The 18,206-nt window shown below is 42.5% G+C and overlaps 1 protein-coding gene across 2 annotated transcripts in view; it reads left to right on the top strand.

Annotated features, from left to right (window-relative positions):
• Nucleotides 1–18,206, top strand: part of RORB (RAR related orphan receptor B) — a 322,474-nt gene that overhangs the window by 259,204 nt on the left and 45,064 nt on the right. For both annotated transcript variants that reach the window (XM_082260581.1, XM_082260580.1), the window contains one exon: nucleotides 13,042–13,183. In XM_082260581.1, the coding sequence (XP_082116707.1) occupies nucleotides 13,042–13,183 (142 nt within the window). The remainder of the gene's footprint in view (nucleotides 1–13,041; nucleotides 13,184–18,206) is intronic.

The raw sequence follows: 18,206 nt of genomic DNA, 5'->3' as shown, positions 1-18,206 counted from the left end.
GCTGCACCAGCAAACCTAAATCGTTCCAATCTCTCTGCCAGGAGTACTCTTTACCCTTGTTTCATTACTTCCACCACAACCAAATTATCTCCTACCTACGAACCTGTTGTGGACCGCAAACTAATCCCTTCCAGAAATCCTTTATTGATATAGTGCTCCAACGTAAAGACTACTCCATATCAAACTTGTATGCACACCTTGTCTCCCACAATTTGGACAAGAACCAGCTGGCTCCCCTTAAAAAATGGTCATATGTTTTTGGTGATGATACTCTCCCAGAGAAACTTCTTAAAAGTTACAAACGTGTCCACTGCACTATCGTCTTGGAAATGTGGCGAGAGACACACTTCAAAATAATGCACTGTGCTTACTACCCCTTTCGACATAACTCGGACGATCCCACTCAGGCTCAGTGTACTTGGTGCAAAACGCTACACCCCACCCTTATACATCGCCTCTGGGAATGCCCTAGTGTTAGCAATTTCTGGGACAAGGTTCTCATATACGTATGAGAGATCACCAACCAACTTACCAAAAGACCCTCTTATATGCCTTTTTGGCTGTGAGCCTTTCACTTTACCAAGAACAGTTGCTACGGATCACTCACTTTCACAATGGATTCACCACTTGGATTAAACCCCCTCCTCCCCCCCCAGTCTCAAACTGGTGGAACAGTCTCTATTGTAACTCTGCAACTTATAAAGACTTGATGCTATTTTGATGAACTTTCAGTCTACACACAGATTCGTCTCACGATGAAGAAAGTTGTTGGAACACTCATTGTCCAGGAAGACCTAAGTAATATGATACGCCCCTTTAGATACACTGAGTGGTACTTAACACTTGACCTAGCCAGTTCCCTTGGTAAACTGAAAGTATTCCCCCTGACAGTCCAGGCTAACCTGTTTATCACAGAGGCATCTCTGACATTATTTTGCATCCTTGGTATCACATATGTTCTGTATCGTTATTGGTTACATTCCTTTTTAGGTATTCATCTTATATCCAATGTGCTCTTTCCTAAGACAACAAGTATGGGTGGTTCACCCCCTCCCTTCCCCTTCTATTCCCTCTCCCCTTCCCTTCCCCCCTTTTATTGTCCAATATGCGCTCATGTGTATCATTATTGAGTAGTCTTATGTCTCATCTGGACATTTTTCTTTTTTCCCTTTGTATTTTGACTTGGTTTACCTACCTTTGTTCAACTTGTTCACTGTATTGTATTTTAAACCCAATAAACATTTTTCAAAAAAAATAAATAAATCAAAAGAAAACATTATTCTTATGGGTAGATGAACTGTCCTCCAGGAATGGTGGGAATGGAATATCGGGGAGAGGAGATATATCCCCTTCATACACCATCAAGCTCACAGCTTCTGTCTAGATACACACACCATCTTCCTAAATATGTTTATTGTAGACATTTTTAGATCAGCAAGAAAGAAAAATAATAATGTTGGGGAGCAAAAGTTGCAAATTTTTAAGAAAAAAAAACTGGTGTACAAAACATATACAGAGATGAAACAAGAGATTTGTAACAGAAATAGCTATATGCAAGCAACATGTGAACAGAAAAAAATTAAATATGTCTGTTACATGCAATTTTGACAATGCTGGATTGTTTATTTGCCATCTGTTAAGTAAATGTTGCTAGGAAGAAGTTGGTTAGGCAGTAGGGTTGAGCGAACACCTAGATGTCCGTGTTCGACGGGTTCGGCCGAACTTTAAAAAAAAGTCCGGGTCCGTGTCCCGGACTTTTACCGAACTTTTCCCGGACACCGAACCCCATTGAAGTCAATGGGGACCCGAACTTTAAGGCACTAAAATGGCTCTAAAACACCAAAGGAAAGGGCTAGAGTGCTGCAAATGGCAGCAAAACGTAATTAAGAGCATGGCAAGTGCTCTGCAAACAAATGTGGATAGGGAAATAACTTAAAACAACAAAAAAAAAACAGAAAAATAAAACAATGTTCTTCTTCATCTCTGAAGGACGAGGCCCATATGGAGTAGGAGGGAGGTTGAGGTGGTGGTGGATGTGGCGGTGACATAGGCGTGCGCACAGGGTGTGCTGGGTGTGCCTGGGCACACCCTAATCACCTAGGGCACATAGCATTGCCAGTGAGGAGATGGGAAAGATCTCCCTGGGACCTGCTCTGCTCTATTTCTCCTTGCCTACAGGTACATGGCCCCGATACATTACTCTCCCTGCTGGCAAACACATGCATGTGTATTTCAACTTTGGGGTGCACACCTTAATGCAATAGGCTGCGCACACCTATGGGCGGTGTAGGTGGAAGCGGCGGTGGAGGAGGACCAGGGCCGGATTAACAGCATCATGGGCTTGGTGCTGAGGATTTTGAAGGGCCTTAAGGGCCGTGCCTTGCCATGCATCCAGAGGAGGAAGGGTGCAGCCATGCATGCCTAATTCAACATGGGATGCTGTCTCTGAAGCCCATAAACACATCCATGCATCGCCAACTGTCCCTCCTTGTCCGGCCTTCACGCTGTGTGGGGAGGTTCTGAGGGTGCTGCCTGGGGAAGCGAGCATAGAAGCCAGACTTCTGTGTTTACAAGTGACAGAAGAGCGGTAACAGTGAATATGGCCAACCCGGGGCCTATATAAAAGGTAGGGGCCTGGAGCTGCAGCTCCAATAGCCCCTACATTAATCTGGCCCTGAGGAGGAGGACGAGGTAGCCAACACTGCTTCTTTTCAAAAATTTTAAATGAGGGTACACCCCAAAAGAGTGAGAAAGAGCAAAAATGGAACAATGGGTGGGTAAGGTCGGTATCCATTGCTATTCTGCATAAGGTACGGAAAAGTCCCGTGGGATCCATGCCTGGTTCATTTTAATGAACGTGAGCTTGTCCACATTGTCTCTGGACAGGCGGCTGCGCTTGTCTGTTATAACGCCCCCAGCCGTGCTAAATACCCGTTCAGATAATACACTGGCTGCAGGGCACGCCAGCACCTCCAAGGCGTAAAGGGCAAGCTCAGGCCATGTGCCCAATTTGGAGACCCAGAAGTTGAAGGGGGCAGACCCGTCATTCACTACATGTAGGCGTGTGCACACATACTGCTCCACCATGTTGGTAAAATGCTGCCTCCTGCTAAGACGTTCCATCTGAGCTGCTGGTGCTGCTGTTTGTTGTGGCGTGCTGACAAAGCTTTTCCACATTTCGGCCATGCTAACCCTGCCTTCTGAGGTGCTGGCGGTGCCCTGGTTGCGTTGGCGACCTCCTCCTCCTCCTCCTCTGCCTTGTGCTTCCACTGTGGCCCCGCTGTCAGATGGGAATGCCAGCAGCATGGCGTCTACCAGCGTGCGCTTGTACTCGCGCATCTTGCGATCGCGCTCCAGTGAGTGAATTAAGGACGGTACGTTGTCCTTGTAACGGGGATCCAGCAGCGTGGCCACCCAGTAATCAGCACAAGTTAGAATGTGGGCAACTCGGCGGTCGTTGTGGAGACACTGCAGCATGTAATCGCTCATGTGTGCCAGGCTGCCCAGAGGCGACGAAAGGCTGTCCTCTGTGGGAGGTGTATCGTCCGTGTCCTCTGTATCCCCCCAGCCACGCACCAGTGATGGCCATGAGCTGGCCTGGGTGCCACCCTGCTGTGAACATGGTTCCATCTCCTCCTCCAGCTCCTCCTCCTCCTCATCCTCCTCATCCTCCAGAACTGTGCCCCTGCTGGACAATTGCGTCCCTGGCGTTTGCGTGTGCAGGAACCCACCCTCGGAGCCCCTTGCGAATGACTGCCCTGAAAGCCTTGGAAATGTTACCTCTTCATCCTCCTCCTCCTCCTCATCCTGTGCCACATCCTCTTCCATCATCGCCCGAATTGTTTTTTCAAGGAGGCATAGAAGTGGGATAGTTAAGCTGAGAACGGCGTCATTGCCACTGGCCATGTTGGTGGAGTACTCAAAACAGCGCAACAAGGCACACAGGTCTCGCATGGAGGCCCAGTTATTGGTGGTGAAGTGGTGCTGTTCCGCAGAGCGACTCACGCGTGCGTGCTGCAGCTGAAACTCCACTATGGCCTGCTGCTGCTCGCACAGTCTTTCCAGCATGTGCAAGGTGGAGTTCCACCTTGTGGGCACGTCACATATGAGGCGGTGAGCGGGAAGGCCGAAGTTACGCTGCAGCGCTGCCAGGCGAGCAGCAGCAGGGTGAGAACGCCGAAAGTGCGCACAAACGGCCCGCACTTTCTGCAGCAGCTCTGACATATCGGGGTAGTTTTTAAGGAACCTCTGCACCACCAAATTCAGCACATGCGCCAGGCAAGGGATGTGCGTCAAACCGGCTAGGCCCAGAGCTGCTATGAGATTTCGCCCGTTATCACACACCACCAGGCCGGGCTTGAGGCTCGCTGGCAGCAACCACTCATTTGTCTGCTGTTCCATGCTCCTCCACAACTCCTGCGCGGTGTGTGGTTTGTCCCCCAAACAGGCAAGTTGTAAAACTGCCTGCTGTCGTTTACCCCTGGCCGTGCTGAAGTTGGTGGTGAAGGTGTTACGCTGTCCGGATGAGGAGGCGGTAGAGGATGAGGAAGCGGAGTAGGAGGAGTTACGAACAGGAGGCAAACTGAAGCGCCCTGCAATCCTCGGTGGTGGAAGGACATGCGCCAAATTGCTATCCGCCTCAGGCCCATCCGCCACTGCATTTACCCAGTGTGCCGTTAGGGAGATATAACGCCCCTGACCGTGCTTACTGGTCCACGTATCCGTAGTTAGGTGGACCTTGGCACAGATGGCGTTGCGCAGTGCACACCTGATATTTTCCCCCACTTGGTTGTGCAGGGAAGGGATGGCTTGCCTGGAAAAGTAGTGGCGGCTGGGCACGACGTACTGTGGGACAGCCACCGACATAAGGTTTTTAAAACTGTGCGTCTCCACCAGACGGAATGACAGCATTTCAAAGGCCAATAATTTTGAAATGCTGGCATTCAGGGCCAGGGATCGCGGGTGGGTAGGGGGGTACTTCCTCTTCCTCTCAAGTGTTTGGGAGATGGAAAGCTGAACGCTTCCACGGGACATTGTGGAGATGGTTGTTGGTGACCCAGGTGGTGGTGTTGCTGACAGATCGTCTGTTTGCGGGGTGGCAGGTGACGGTATCACTACAGATGTGGCTGGAGCGGCCGAGACTGCAGCAGAAGAGGAAGCAGGATGAGCCAGAGACGTTTCTTGGTTTTGAAGGTGTGTACTCCACTGCAGCTCGTGCTTTGCACTTAGATGCCTGATCATGCAGGTTGTGCTCAGGTTGAGAAGGTTCATGCCTCGCTTCAAGCTCTGATTGCACAGGGTGCAAACCACTCGTGTCCTGTCATCAGCACATTTTCTAAAGAACTTCCACGCTACAGAACTCCTTTGAGCTGACTTTGGTGCGCTCGTTCCCTTGCTGCGTTGGGCAGTAGCGGGCGTAGTGTCTAGGGCACGGCCGCTCCGCTTCTGCACCCTGCTCCCTCTTCTGCTGTGCTGGTGGCTCTGTGCGACCACCGCCTCTTCCTCCAAACTACTCAGGTCACCTGCATGACGTTCATTCCATGTGGGGTCGAGGACCTCATCGTCCTCCACATCATCTTCCACCCAGTCTTCACCCCTGCCCTCCTTGTCGGTCTCCACAATGCTGAACGCCGCAGCAGTTGGCACCTGCGTTTCGTCATCATCGGAGACGTGCTGCGATGATCCTTGCATGTACTCATCTTGAGAAATAAGTGGTTGGGCATCGCTGCACTCAATCTCTTCCACTTCTGGGGCAGGGCTAGGTGGATGGCCCTGGGAAACCCTGCTGACAGAGTCCTCAAAAAGAATAAGAGACTGCTGTATGGCTTGGGGCTCAGACTGCTGGCCTGATTTGCAAGGGGGTGAGGTGAAAGACGGTTGGACATTGGCTGCAGGTGCCAACTCTGACCTTTCTGCAGTAGACTGGGTGGGAGACAATGTGAAGGAACTGGAGGCACTGTCAGCAGCAAACCAATCTACTATCGCCTCAACTTGTTCTGGCCTCATCACTTCTAGGGGCGTTTGATGCCCTACCAAATACTGATGCAGGTTCTGTCGCCTACTCACACTTGAGGAAGGTGTTTCACTTGTGCGTGTAGCTGGCACAGATCGACCATGTCCTCTCCTTGCAACAGGAGCTCTACCAGCAGCACCACGACCCAGGCCACGGCCCTTATTTGACGGTCTCCTCATATTTCTGTAATTTAAGATCTTGCCCTAGAAAGGTTTTTATTGAATAGCGGAATAGAAAATATGATCCAAAAAAAGTGTATGTATATCACACGTACACAACCACACTAGGCCCCAATTACTATTGTTTGTACCCCTAAAAGGCTAGATGAGGAGTAGGGGGAGTATGGAACAGGCAGCACCCTCAAACCTTCAGAAGTATGAGATGAACCCCAACAACTTGGAAAGGTGGATCTCTCTCACACGTACCGACACAGACTATCCCGCAATTCAATTGATCCTCAAAGGTTTTTATTGAATAGCGGAATAGGAAATATGATCAAAAAAAGTGTATGTATCTCGCACGTACACAACCACACTAGGCCCCAATTTCTATTGTTTGTACCCCTAAAAGGCTAGATGAGGAGTAGGGGGGGTATGGAACAGGCAGCACCCTCAAACCTTCAGAAGTATGAGATGAACCCCAACAACTTGGAAAGGTGGATCTCTCTCACACGTACCGACACAGACTATCCCGCAATTCAATTGATCCTCAAAGGTTTTTATTGAATAGCGGAATAGGAAATATGATCAAAAAAAGTGTATGTATCTCGCACGTACACAACCACACTAGGCCCCAATTACTATTGTTTGTACCCCTAAAAGGCTAGATGAGGAGTAGGGGGGGTATGGAACAGGCAGCACCCTCAAACCTTCAGAAGTATGAGATGAACCCCAACAACTTGGAAAGGTGGATCTCTCTCACACGTACCGACACAGACTATCCCGCAATTCAATTGATCCTCAAAGGTTTTTATTGAATAGCGGAATAGGAAATATGATCAAAAAAAGTGTATGTATCTCGCACGTACACAACCACACTAGGCCCCAATTACTATTGTTTGTACCCCTAAAAGGCTAGATGAGGAGTAGGGGGGGTATGGAACAGGCAGCACCCTCAAACCTTCAGAAGTATGAGATGAACCCCAACAACTTGGAAAGGTGGATCTCTCTCACACGTACCGACACAGACTATCCCGCAATTCAATTGATCCTCAAAGGTTTTTATTGAATAGCGGAATAGGAAATATGATCAAAAAAAGTGTATGTATCTCGCACGTACACAACCACACTAGGCCCCAATTACTATTGTTTGTACCCCTAAAAGGCTAGATGAGGAGTAGGGGGGGTATGGAACAGGCAGCACCCTCAAACCTTCAGAAGTATGAGATGAACCCCAACAACTTGGAAAGGTGGATCTCTCTCACACGTACCAACACAGACTATCCCCCAATTTAACTGATCCCCAAAGGTTTTTGATTAAATAGCGGAATAGAAAATATGATCCAAAAAAAGTGTATGTATATCACACGTACACAACCACACTAGGCCCCAATTACTATTGTTTGTACCCCTAAAAGGCTAGATGAGGAGTAGGGGGAGTATGGAACAGGCAGCACCCTCAAACCTTCAGAAGTATGAGATGAACCCCAACAACTTGGAAAGGTGGATCTCTCTCACACGTACCAACACAGACTATCCCCCAATTTAACTGATCCCCAAAGGTTTTTGATTAAATAGCGGAATAGAAAATATGATCCCAAAAAAGTGTATGTATATCACACGTACACAACCACACTAGGCCCCAATTACTATTGTTTGTACCCCTAAAAGGCTAGGAGTAGGGGGAGTATGGAACAGGCAGCACCCTCAAACCTTCAGAAGTATGAGATGAACCCCAACAACTTGGAAAGGTGGATCTCTCTCACACGTACCAACACAGACTATCCCCCAATTTAACTGATCCCCAAAGGTTTTTGATTAAATAGCGGAATAGAAAATATGATCCCAAAAAAGTGTATGTATATCACACGTACACAACCACACTAGGCCCCAATTACTATTGTTTGTACCCCTAAAAGGCTAGGAGTAAGGGGAGTATGGAACAGGCAGCACCCTCAAACCTTCAGAAGTATGAGATGAACCCCAACAACTTGGAAAGGTGGATCTCTCTCACACGTACCAACACAGACTATCCCCCAATTTAACTGATCCCCAGAGGTTTTTGATTAAATAGCGGAATAGAAAATATGATCCCAAAAAAGTGTATGTATATCACACGTACACAACCACACTAGGCCCCAATTACTATTGTTTGTACCCCTAAAAGGCTAGGAGTAGGGGGAGTATGGAACAGGCAGCACCCTCAAACCTTCAGAAGTATGAGATGAACCCCAACAACTTGGAAAGGTGGATCTCTCTCACACGTACCAACACAGACTATCCCCCAATTTAACTGATCCCCAAAGGTTTTTGATTAAATAGCGGAATAGAAAATATGATCCCAAAAAAGTGTATGTATATCACACGTACACAACCACACTAGGCCCCAATTACTATTGTTTGTACCCCTAAAAGGCTAGGAGTAGGGGGAGTATGGAACAGGCAGCACCCTCAAACCTTCAGAAGTATGAGATGAACCCCAACAACTTGGAAAGGTGGATCTCTCTCACACGTACCAACACAGACTATCCCCCAATTTAACTGATCCCCAAAGGTTTTTGATTAAATAGCGGAATAGAAAATATGATCCCAAAAAAGTGTATGTATATCACACGTACACAACCACACTAGGCCCCAATTACTATTGTTTGTACCCCTAAAAGGCTAGGAGTAGGGGGAGTATGGAACAGGCAGCACCCTCAAACCTTCAGAAGTATGAGATGAACCCCAACAACTTGGAAAGGTGGATCTCTCTCACACGTACCAACACAGACTATCCCCCAATTTAACTGATCCCCAAAGGTTTTTGATTAAATAGCGGAATAGAAAATATGATCCCAAAAAAGTGTATGTATATCACACGTACACAACCACACTAGGCCCCAATTACTATTGTTTGTACCCCTAAAAGGCTAGGAGTAGGGGGAGTATGGAACAGGCAGCACCCTCAAACCTTCAGAAGTATGAGATGAACCCCAACAACTTGGAAAGGTGGATCTCTCTCACACGTACCAACACAGACTATCCCCCAATTTAACTGATCCCCAAAGGTTTTTGATTAAATAGCGGAATAGAAAATATGATCCCAAAAAAGTGTATGTATATCACACGTACACAACCACACTAGGCCCCAATTACTATTGTTTGTACCCCTAAAAGGCTAGGAGTAGGGGGAGTATGGAACAGGCAGCACCCTCAAACCTTCAGAAGTATGAGATGAACCCCAACAACTTGGAAAGGTGGATCTCTCTCACACGTACCAACACAGACTATCCCCCAATTTAACTGATCCCCAAAGGTTTTTGATTAAATAGCGGAATAGAAAATATGATCCCAAAAAAGTGTATGTATATCACACGTACACAACCACACTAGGCCCCAATTACTATTGTTTGTACCCCTAAAAGGCTAGGAGTAGGGGGAGTATGGAACAGGCAGCACCCTCAAACCTTCAGAAGTATGAGATGAACCCCAACAACTTGGAAAGGTGGATCTCTCTCACACGTACCAACACAGACTATCCCCCAATTTAACTGATCCCCAAAGGTTTTTGATTAAATAGCGGAATAGAAAATATGATCCCAAAAAAGTGTATGTATATCACACGTACACAACCACACTAGGCCCCAATTACTATTGTTTGTACCCCTAAAAGGCTAGATGAGGAGTAGGGGGAGTATGGAACAGGCAGCACCCTCAAACCTTCAGAAGTATGAGATTGTGTTCACTGTACCCCACAAAGATTGAGTTCACTGCACCCCACAATGATTGTGTTCACTGCACCCCACAAAGATTGTGTTCACTGCACCTCACAAAGATTGTGTTCACTGTACCCCCCAAAGATTGTGTTCACTGCACCCCACAAAGATTCTGTTCACTGTACCCCACAAAGATTGTGTTCACTGCACCCCAAAAAGATTGTGTTCACTGCACCCCAAAAAGGATGTTGTTCACTGCACCCCAAAAAGGATGTTGTTCACTCCACCCCAAAAAGATTGTGTTCACTGCACCCCACAAAGATTGTGTTCACTGCACCCCAAAAAGATTGTGTTCACTGCACCCCAAAAATGATTTTGTTCACTGCACCCCAAAAAGGATTTTGTTCACTGCACCCCAAAAAGGATGTTGTTCACTCCACCCCAAAAAGATTGTGTTCACTGCACCCCAAAAAGATTGTGTTCACTGCACCCCACAAAGGATTTTGTTCACTGCACCCCAAAAAGATTGTGTTCACTGCACCCCAAAAAGGATTTTGTTCACTGCACCCCAAAAAGATTGTGTTCACTGCACCCCACAAAGGATTTTGTTCACTGCACCCCACAAAGATTGTGTTCACTGCACACCAAAAAGGATTGTGTTCACTGCACCCCAAAAAGATTTTGTTCACTGCACCCCAAAAAGATTGTGTTCACTGCAGCCCAAAAAGATTGTGTTCACTGCAGCCCAAAAAGATTGTGTTCACTGCAGCCCAAAAAGATTGTGTTCACTGCAGCCCAAAAAGATTGTGTTCACTGCAGCTCACACACAGAAAAATGGATGTGGATCACTGACACCTGCCTATCTCCAATCCCACACCACACAGCAATATCGATTGTAGTTTGTAGAACACAGTTTCCCTAAAATTCAGCAGACTCTGTCCCTAACAGGATTGAGAAGAGATCGTAGATCAGGATTGAGTGCAGACCCCACCCCCCACACAGCAATATCGATTGTAGTTTGTAGAAGACACTGACCCTATAATTCAGCAGACTCTATCCCTAAAATGCCTACAACTCGCCCTGCCTAAACACTCCGACCTGTCCCTCAATTCTATCCGGACACAAATGGTTTTTTCCTGCCTATCTTTCCCTAATCAGCAGCCAGCACGTTGATGTGTGCTCTGTCCCTGAATCTAAGCAGCATAATGACGCCGCTGCGGCTGCCTCGAACTTATAAAGACTTGGTCACATGCTTCAGACGGCCAATCACAGCTACTGAGACATTTGCAGGCATGGCTGGGATGGCTTAAGGCACACCAGTTAAACGATTGTTGATTGGCTGTTGAAAGCCCGCCATGAAAAGAGCGCCAAAGCATGCAAAACCCGGAAATAAAACGACCGAACACGGATTTTTACCCGAACATACAGTAAAGTGTCCGTGTCCGTGTTCGGGTACAAAAAATCCAATTATTCGGTACGAACACGAATAATACAGTCCGTGTTCGCTCAACACTATTAGGCAGTATCCAAGCTTTCATCAGCAAGCATTACAACAGACTCGCATTTACCCTTCTTTACATCTAAAAGTGGCTTTCTAGAGCCTTGGAAAGTTCAACAAGATTAACTCAAAATAATAGAAATATTATAACCCCGATTGTTAAGTTAATTAGTCTCAGAGATCATCTGAAGTCTGAAGGTTGCTCAGTTGCATGTATCCTTTGTGAAGTGTTTGTTCATTTAGCTTTACAGTATGAATGAGGTGATGGTGAAGCTATGTTTACTACAATCATCTGTGCATGCAAACATCCTGTTCGTTCTACATTTCTCTTGAACATAGCTTAATTTTATTTACTAAGATATATGCTTTGCTAACTGAACAGCCTTTACTCCTTTAAAAGATAAGTTCAACTTAAAAAAATAATAAATGCACAGATTTTTGCAGAAAGAAATGTGCATTTCCAATTTATTCCCCCGGAGCCCGCAAAACATTGATGGCGAGGGAAGCGTCATGTTCCTGCAGATATCTCCTCCAGCTTTCTTGCCCATACCTCTGTATGGGCTTTCTGTTAGATAGCTGGAGGAAGTGCGGATGAGCGCCCTCATAGTTCATTGAGAACTATAAGCCATCTGCCAAAGTGGCAGACATACTTGTTTTTTTATTCACAGATCCCTGTGAATAGATGATGCGACTGTACAGGCTCCGCCCCAACAGCTTCACCTAATTTAAATGTCACAGTGGCTGCAGGGGAGAGGAGCCCCTGCCCGCTGTCATGGAGGGGGGTGAGGAGGGGAGGTGCCAGAGCATGGTTTATGCTATACCCTAAATACAGATGTAATGTGTAACATGCTCCAAAAGTTCTTAGCCTTTAATAAATTACCTCTCCCTGACACCCCTGCTAAAGTGTCATACTCAGTCAAAGCAGATAAACCCTAATAAGGCAGAACTATAAATTTTTCAAAGCTAAAGACAATATGCAGAGCATAAGCCATTTGTGTCAAGTTGCTTTTAAGGTAAATATCTCAACTAGCCTTAAGCTGGTCAGACGCATCATTTTTTTTATCCAATCAAACTTTTTTGATGAATTAATAACTGGCAAATATTTTACAAAACTGATTTTCCAACATGATGGAAAAATCATTCTTGCAGACAACCATTACCACAGATGTTATCAGGGTGAACAATCATGCAGAGTGGTAAGCAGTGAGTGAGGTTGCCATGACCACTGCCAATCTGCTTACTCAATAGTACATGGACATTAAACATTGAATGATTCCATATAAAACATACTCATTCTCACATTACAATTATTTGCAAAGCATGATTGTGATCTTTTTTGTGTATATATATTTTTTAAAAAGTTCTATCTTGATTTGATCAGATGAAAAGTCATTTCATCTGTGGCCAACCTTACAATCCCCATGGTTGAGTTTGTTAGCTCACAACAACCACAGTAAACATTAATATGGTATTTCTTGCATGGTATTAATGATATCCCATTATGAGCCTTCTGAATGCTAATGTCATACTGCAGGGCTACATTTCATATACAAATCAACTTCCCAAAGATTTCTTTTTTATTCTTTATTTAGTAATGAGACAGTTTTTTTTATCACAATACATTTAATTACCACAAATATCATTTGGATTCCTAATTATCTCTTACCATTTCAGGGATTCTTCAGAAGAAGTCAACAAAACAATGCCTCTTATTCGTGCCCAAGGCAGAGGAACTGTTTAATTGACAGAACAAATAGAAACCGCTGCCAGCACTGTAGACTGCAGAAGTGTCTTGCCCTGGGAATGTCTAGAGATGGTAAGTTAACTTCAGTTTCAGTACTGTATCCTTTTGAAAGTTTCTTCTAATATAGTTGAGATACAGTAGGAACATGAAAAGACCAACATTTCTCTTAAAAAAGAAAATGATGGAATTATGAACTCTAAGATGGTTACTCAACCTCTGAGCAAAGGTGGATCAGAAAAAGTACTTCAAATTCCTTCTGAGTTCGTATTTTCTACTTTTAGATCTGTATTTCATCTGTACAGGTTCCTTAGTATATGAAAAAAAAATAACTATGGTCAGTTATCTTGACAATACCTTCTCCTACATTACCCTAGAGTCACTGTCATATTGTGACTGTCCCAAAGCCAGAACAAGAAGAGGCATAATTCCATTTTACACCATTTTCTTGTATATTCCTTTTAGGATAGTTTTGCCATCTCACAAATTGGAAAAATAATAAACTGTTCTTTGAAATATGTAAATAAGGTGTTTTTTAATGTTTTTTTTTTTTAAAAACAAAAGTAACCATATTGGGTGAAGTCGATGGACATGTGCCTTTTTCAACCTATCTATTTAATTTTAGGAAAAAAAAAGTGGAAAAGGCTGTAATTTCATAAAGAAAAAGCTGTATTTTTTTTTTTTAACAGAACAAAAACAGTGCTAGTTTCAGAAAAAAAAGTGGTTTATTAAAAAAAATATATGTAATTTTGGAGAAATATGCGTATTTTTGGTTAAGAAGGTGAACACTTCTCACAGACCGTAATAAATCTACCAAAGTTTTCTACTATACTTTGCTCTAGTGTAAACCCTTGTAGAATTGGAATACAAAACTGTCCTATTACCATCAAATGCACCAAAACACCACTTTATATACAAGGCAACTAATAGGAAAATATGGCAAATATGTACTTCAACAAACAGTTGTCTTCAAAACAAGAGAACCAGGTAGTTTTCACCTTTCCGTTACATAGATTGTGCTGGAAGTGTGCAACAGCCATACTGCCATAAGCAGACATATTCACTGGCGTCAATTTACTAATGGAGTAGAGAATGTTTACTTAAGTTACTTAACATGGGAAAGCTGAGTTTAGTCCAAATACCCAATCATGTGCAAAGGAAAGTAAAAAAAAAACCTGAACTTTGGTATGCACATGGCTGGATGATTGAACTACAAAATATGATCACTTTTTATGTTAAAAAAAACAAAAAACTTGAAAGTTATACTAATCGCTTAAGGGGAATATTTATAAAGTTGTGAATCTGAATTTCAGGAAACATTCTCTACAGGAGCATCTTCTAGGTCCATATGTTTTAACCTCCTTAGCGGTAATCCCGAGCGTGACTCGGGGTTGGTTTTTCATATCAGGAGCGGTAACCCCGAGTCACGCTCGGGGTGGATTGCAGAGAGCGCAGCGGTGTTCTCTTACCTTATCCTGGCGATCCAGCGATGATCTCTCATTGCTGTGACCGCCAGCCGAGAGTCCCGCTGCTCCTCCGTCGGTCTCCGTCGGTCTGATCACTTCCTAGTTCCGTTCCCTGCAGCAGCAATGCTGCAGGGAATGGAACTAGGGAGAGAAATTCAAAAAAAAAAAAAAAAAAAAAAACGTTGCACAAAACACAAAACACATTTTATATTATATATATATATATATATATATATATATATATATATATATATATATATATATATATGCATATATATATATATATATATGCATATATATATATATATATATATATATATATATATATATATATATATATATATATATATATACACCGGTATATATATATATATATATATATACACCGGTATATATATATATATGCATATATATATATATGCATATATATATATATATATATATATATATATATATATATATATATATGCACACAATGCACACACACATATATCTATATATAATATATAATGCATGAATTATAATCTAATCAATAATATAATTTTATTATATATATTATATATTAAATGATAAAATAATATTATTGATTCGATTATAATTCACGTGTTTGTGTTTCAAATTTATCACATCTGGGATGTCTACTAGACTCTTCTTTTGGTCAGGTTTAAGTCAGTAATTACTAAGAATTGTAGGCCTATAATACATAACGCCAAATTTCCATGAAAAGAATTGTACCGCTTTTGGTATGTAATTCCTGACATAATCATACCGCCAGGGAGGTTAAATGAGAATGATTGATTCTCCATCAGAGCATGGTTGGTAAAATGCACATTCGCTGCTTATAAATAGATTGTTATCATTGTAATGTATATAGAACTTATGTTTGAACTTTAAAGGAATAATCAACTTCACAATGATATTTCAGTTTTATGTAGGCATTGGTAAGCTAAGTCACCCAGTCGTACTTTTTGGATCTCTTTGTGTCTCTATTATGAAATTTTCCATAGGAACTCCAACTTCTAGCATTCTCCTGACATTCTTTCATTTCCAGAAAAAATATTATTGTTCATGCTGCACTCCCTTAGGGCTTATGTCAGTAGATTTTGGGTCAAAGATAACAGTTTGGCATTAGTTTTGGACACTTCTGAGATCATCCTGCATGAACTGACAAGCATATTTGACCACCTGCTTCAAATGGGTTTGCATTTCCATAGACTTGAATGGGAATTTCAAAACCTATTTAAAGAAAAACCCCAGTCAACAGAGGCCCAAATGATCCCTTCTTTAAACTGATTTATCTGCATTATAATTTCATTAGGAAAATTTATATTTTTATTAGCTAAAGTGGCAGAAATTCCACAAAGTATTTGCCTTTACCTTTACCATATAATTAATAAATTTCATGTGTAGAATTTAGCAAATTAAGTTAATATTATAGCATATACAATAAAAACATTAGGACCATAAAGTTGCTTTTTTAATACTGATCATACACAGTTTTCCACGCTTTAAATTGGTTTCCAAGTTCTTGATGAAAAAAATGTCTGTGGAAATGAATTAAAGCCACAGCGTTTTAAGTAGAAATTCAATTTTGATAGATTTATAAACCAATTTCAATAATGTGCTTAGTCAGAATTGTGACAAGGACTGTGGGTGGCAGATTGGCAGGGTTAAATGTTAATGGAAAGTCTTAAATTGCCAAGTGTATGAGCAGCATAAGGCACTGTTCTTTTTAGTACTTAGGTGCAGTCCCTTATGCCCTTTATTGTAAGCTACATTGTGGTATGCAGTTGCATTTGCTGTTGTTGTCACACTTTCATAGTAGAGGGCAGTACATGGTATCCTCGGAAAGAAACATTTCCAACCAGATACAATAAAAATTGCTGTTTTTAGAATACCGTTATAAACGAGTATAAGAACTTTGAGGCGGCTTCACCCAATCATTTGCCACAATATAAAAAATATAATTGAACATATCAACCATGCAAAATAAATCATCATTTTTTGGTAGAGTCAACCTTTAACATGTAAAAAAGAATGATAATGTACAAAGTACAGCAACCCTTAGCACACATTTAGATGTCAGATTTTCATGAATTAAAGGTAATTGTACATTGTTTTCTGTACACCTTTCAACCTTTTGTTTTTAAGGTCAATTATAGTATATTATAAGTCAGTTATAGTTCACTTTTAGTTTAAAGCTGAACTCCAGGCATAAAGTAAATTCCTCAATAGTGACAAAGGATAAAAATCCACTTTGTGTGCACCAAATGCCTTTGCAAACCCTTTTTATTACCTTGTATAGGTAGCAGTGACATTCTCACTGTGCTGCATGTAGCCTGCACAAAGAGCAGAGCTGTGGGGAGGGGTTGGTCAGCAGACCATTCCACTATAGGCTGTTGTTATGTCAGTAATATCAGTTTAGCAGAAGAGTGACAGGCTTAAAGTGACTTTAACCGCTTCAATACTGTACACTTTCACCCCTTTCCTGCCCAGACCAATTTTTAGCTTTCGGCGCTGTCACACTTTGAATAACAATGGAACTGTCATGCAACGCTGTACCCAAACTAAATTTTTATCAGTTTTTTTTAGACGGATAAAGCTTTCTTTTGGTGGTATTTAATCACCACTGGGTTTGCACCTGCTACCTTTCAGACCCAGCTGTCACTGACAGATTCAGTCACCATGTCAGCTATGGTCACATGCAGGCCGGAGGCTTCATTCATGAAATAAGCTTGCAGATACCACTGTAGCCTGAGAAATACCAAATAAAAGCCTTAAATGTAATTAAAAGGTATTTAAGTATACACCTTAGATAGTGTGTTAGCCTAGTTAACCAATATGTAGACATTGATAAATTTGGCCTGGGATTCTAGACTTTAATAACCCCCGTTCATTAAAGGTTTAAATTAAGGAGGTGCCTATTTTCCTTTTCCCTGCCAGTGCTATACAGAAAATTCCTTAGCTGTGATAAAATGAGAAAGTCCATTCAGTTTACAAAAATAAGGATTCTCTGTAATCCATGTTAGCCAGAGTCCAAACAGAACATGACAGGGTCATTGGGGAGTAAGTGGTTGTTGTTGTAGAAGAAACAAAGCATGTCTCTTCTGCAATAAAGATCTGCCTGCTTGCTGGGGTTTTTTACTTAAGTTTAGTTTCACTTTAAACACTTAGTGAAGTATAGGATCTCTTTACCTTTCATTTTTGTACCTTTAATGCTTAGAAACAGTGTGCCTTAAATTTCTTTTGTATTAAGGGCAAACATCATTGCACCCCTTCAATCGTTAACAGTATATTTTTTTATGACTCTAAAAAGCTTTACAGCTGAAACCTAAAGAAGCAATTTGATACTATGGAAGAAAGTTCTACTGATTACACTAGGGTTTTGCAAGAACAAAGTTATTGTATCTCCAAGGAAGAAAGTATAAAAAGCAGTTCACATGCATGTATGCATTGTAGGTGTACTATAGAAAAATATGTGTGATGTCCTTATATTATGTAAACGTGTTAATCAAGTGAAGGAAGCAACTAATCTCTTATTCCAGACAGATCCTAATAATGGTATTCGATACAAAGCTGTTACCATTGTCATGTCCAGTCTATTGATTACATCAGATACCAGTTAGACTTTG

This window comes from Pelophylax lessonae, assembly GCF_965119305.1.
Source record: "Pelophylax lessonae genome assembly, chromosome: 1".
Taxonomy (NCBI): domain Eukaryota; kingdom Metazoa; phylum Chordata; class Amphibia; order Anura; family Ranidae; genus Pelophylax; species Pelophylax lessonae.
Note: the sequence above shows the minus strand (reverse complement) of the source record. Positions and strands in the feature narration are given on the sequence as shown.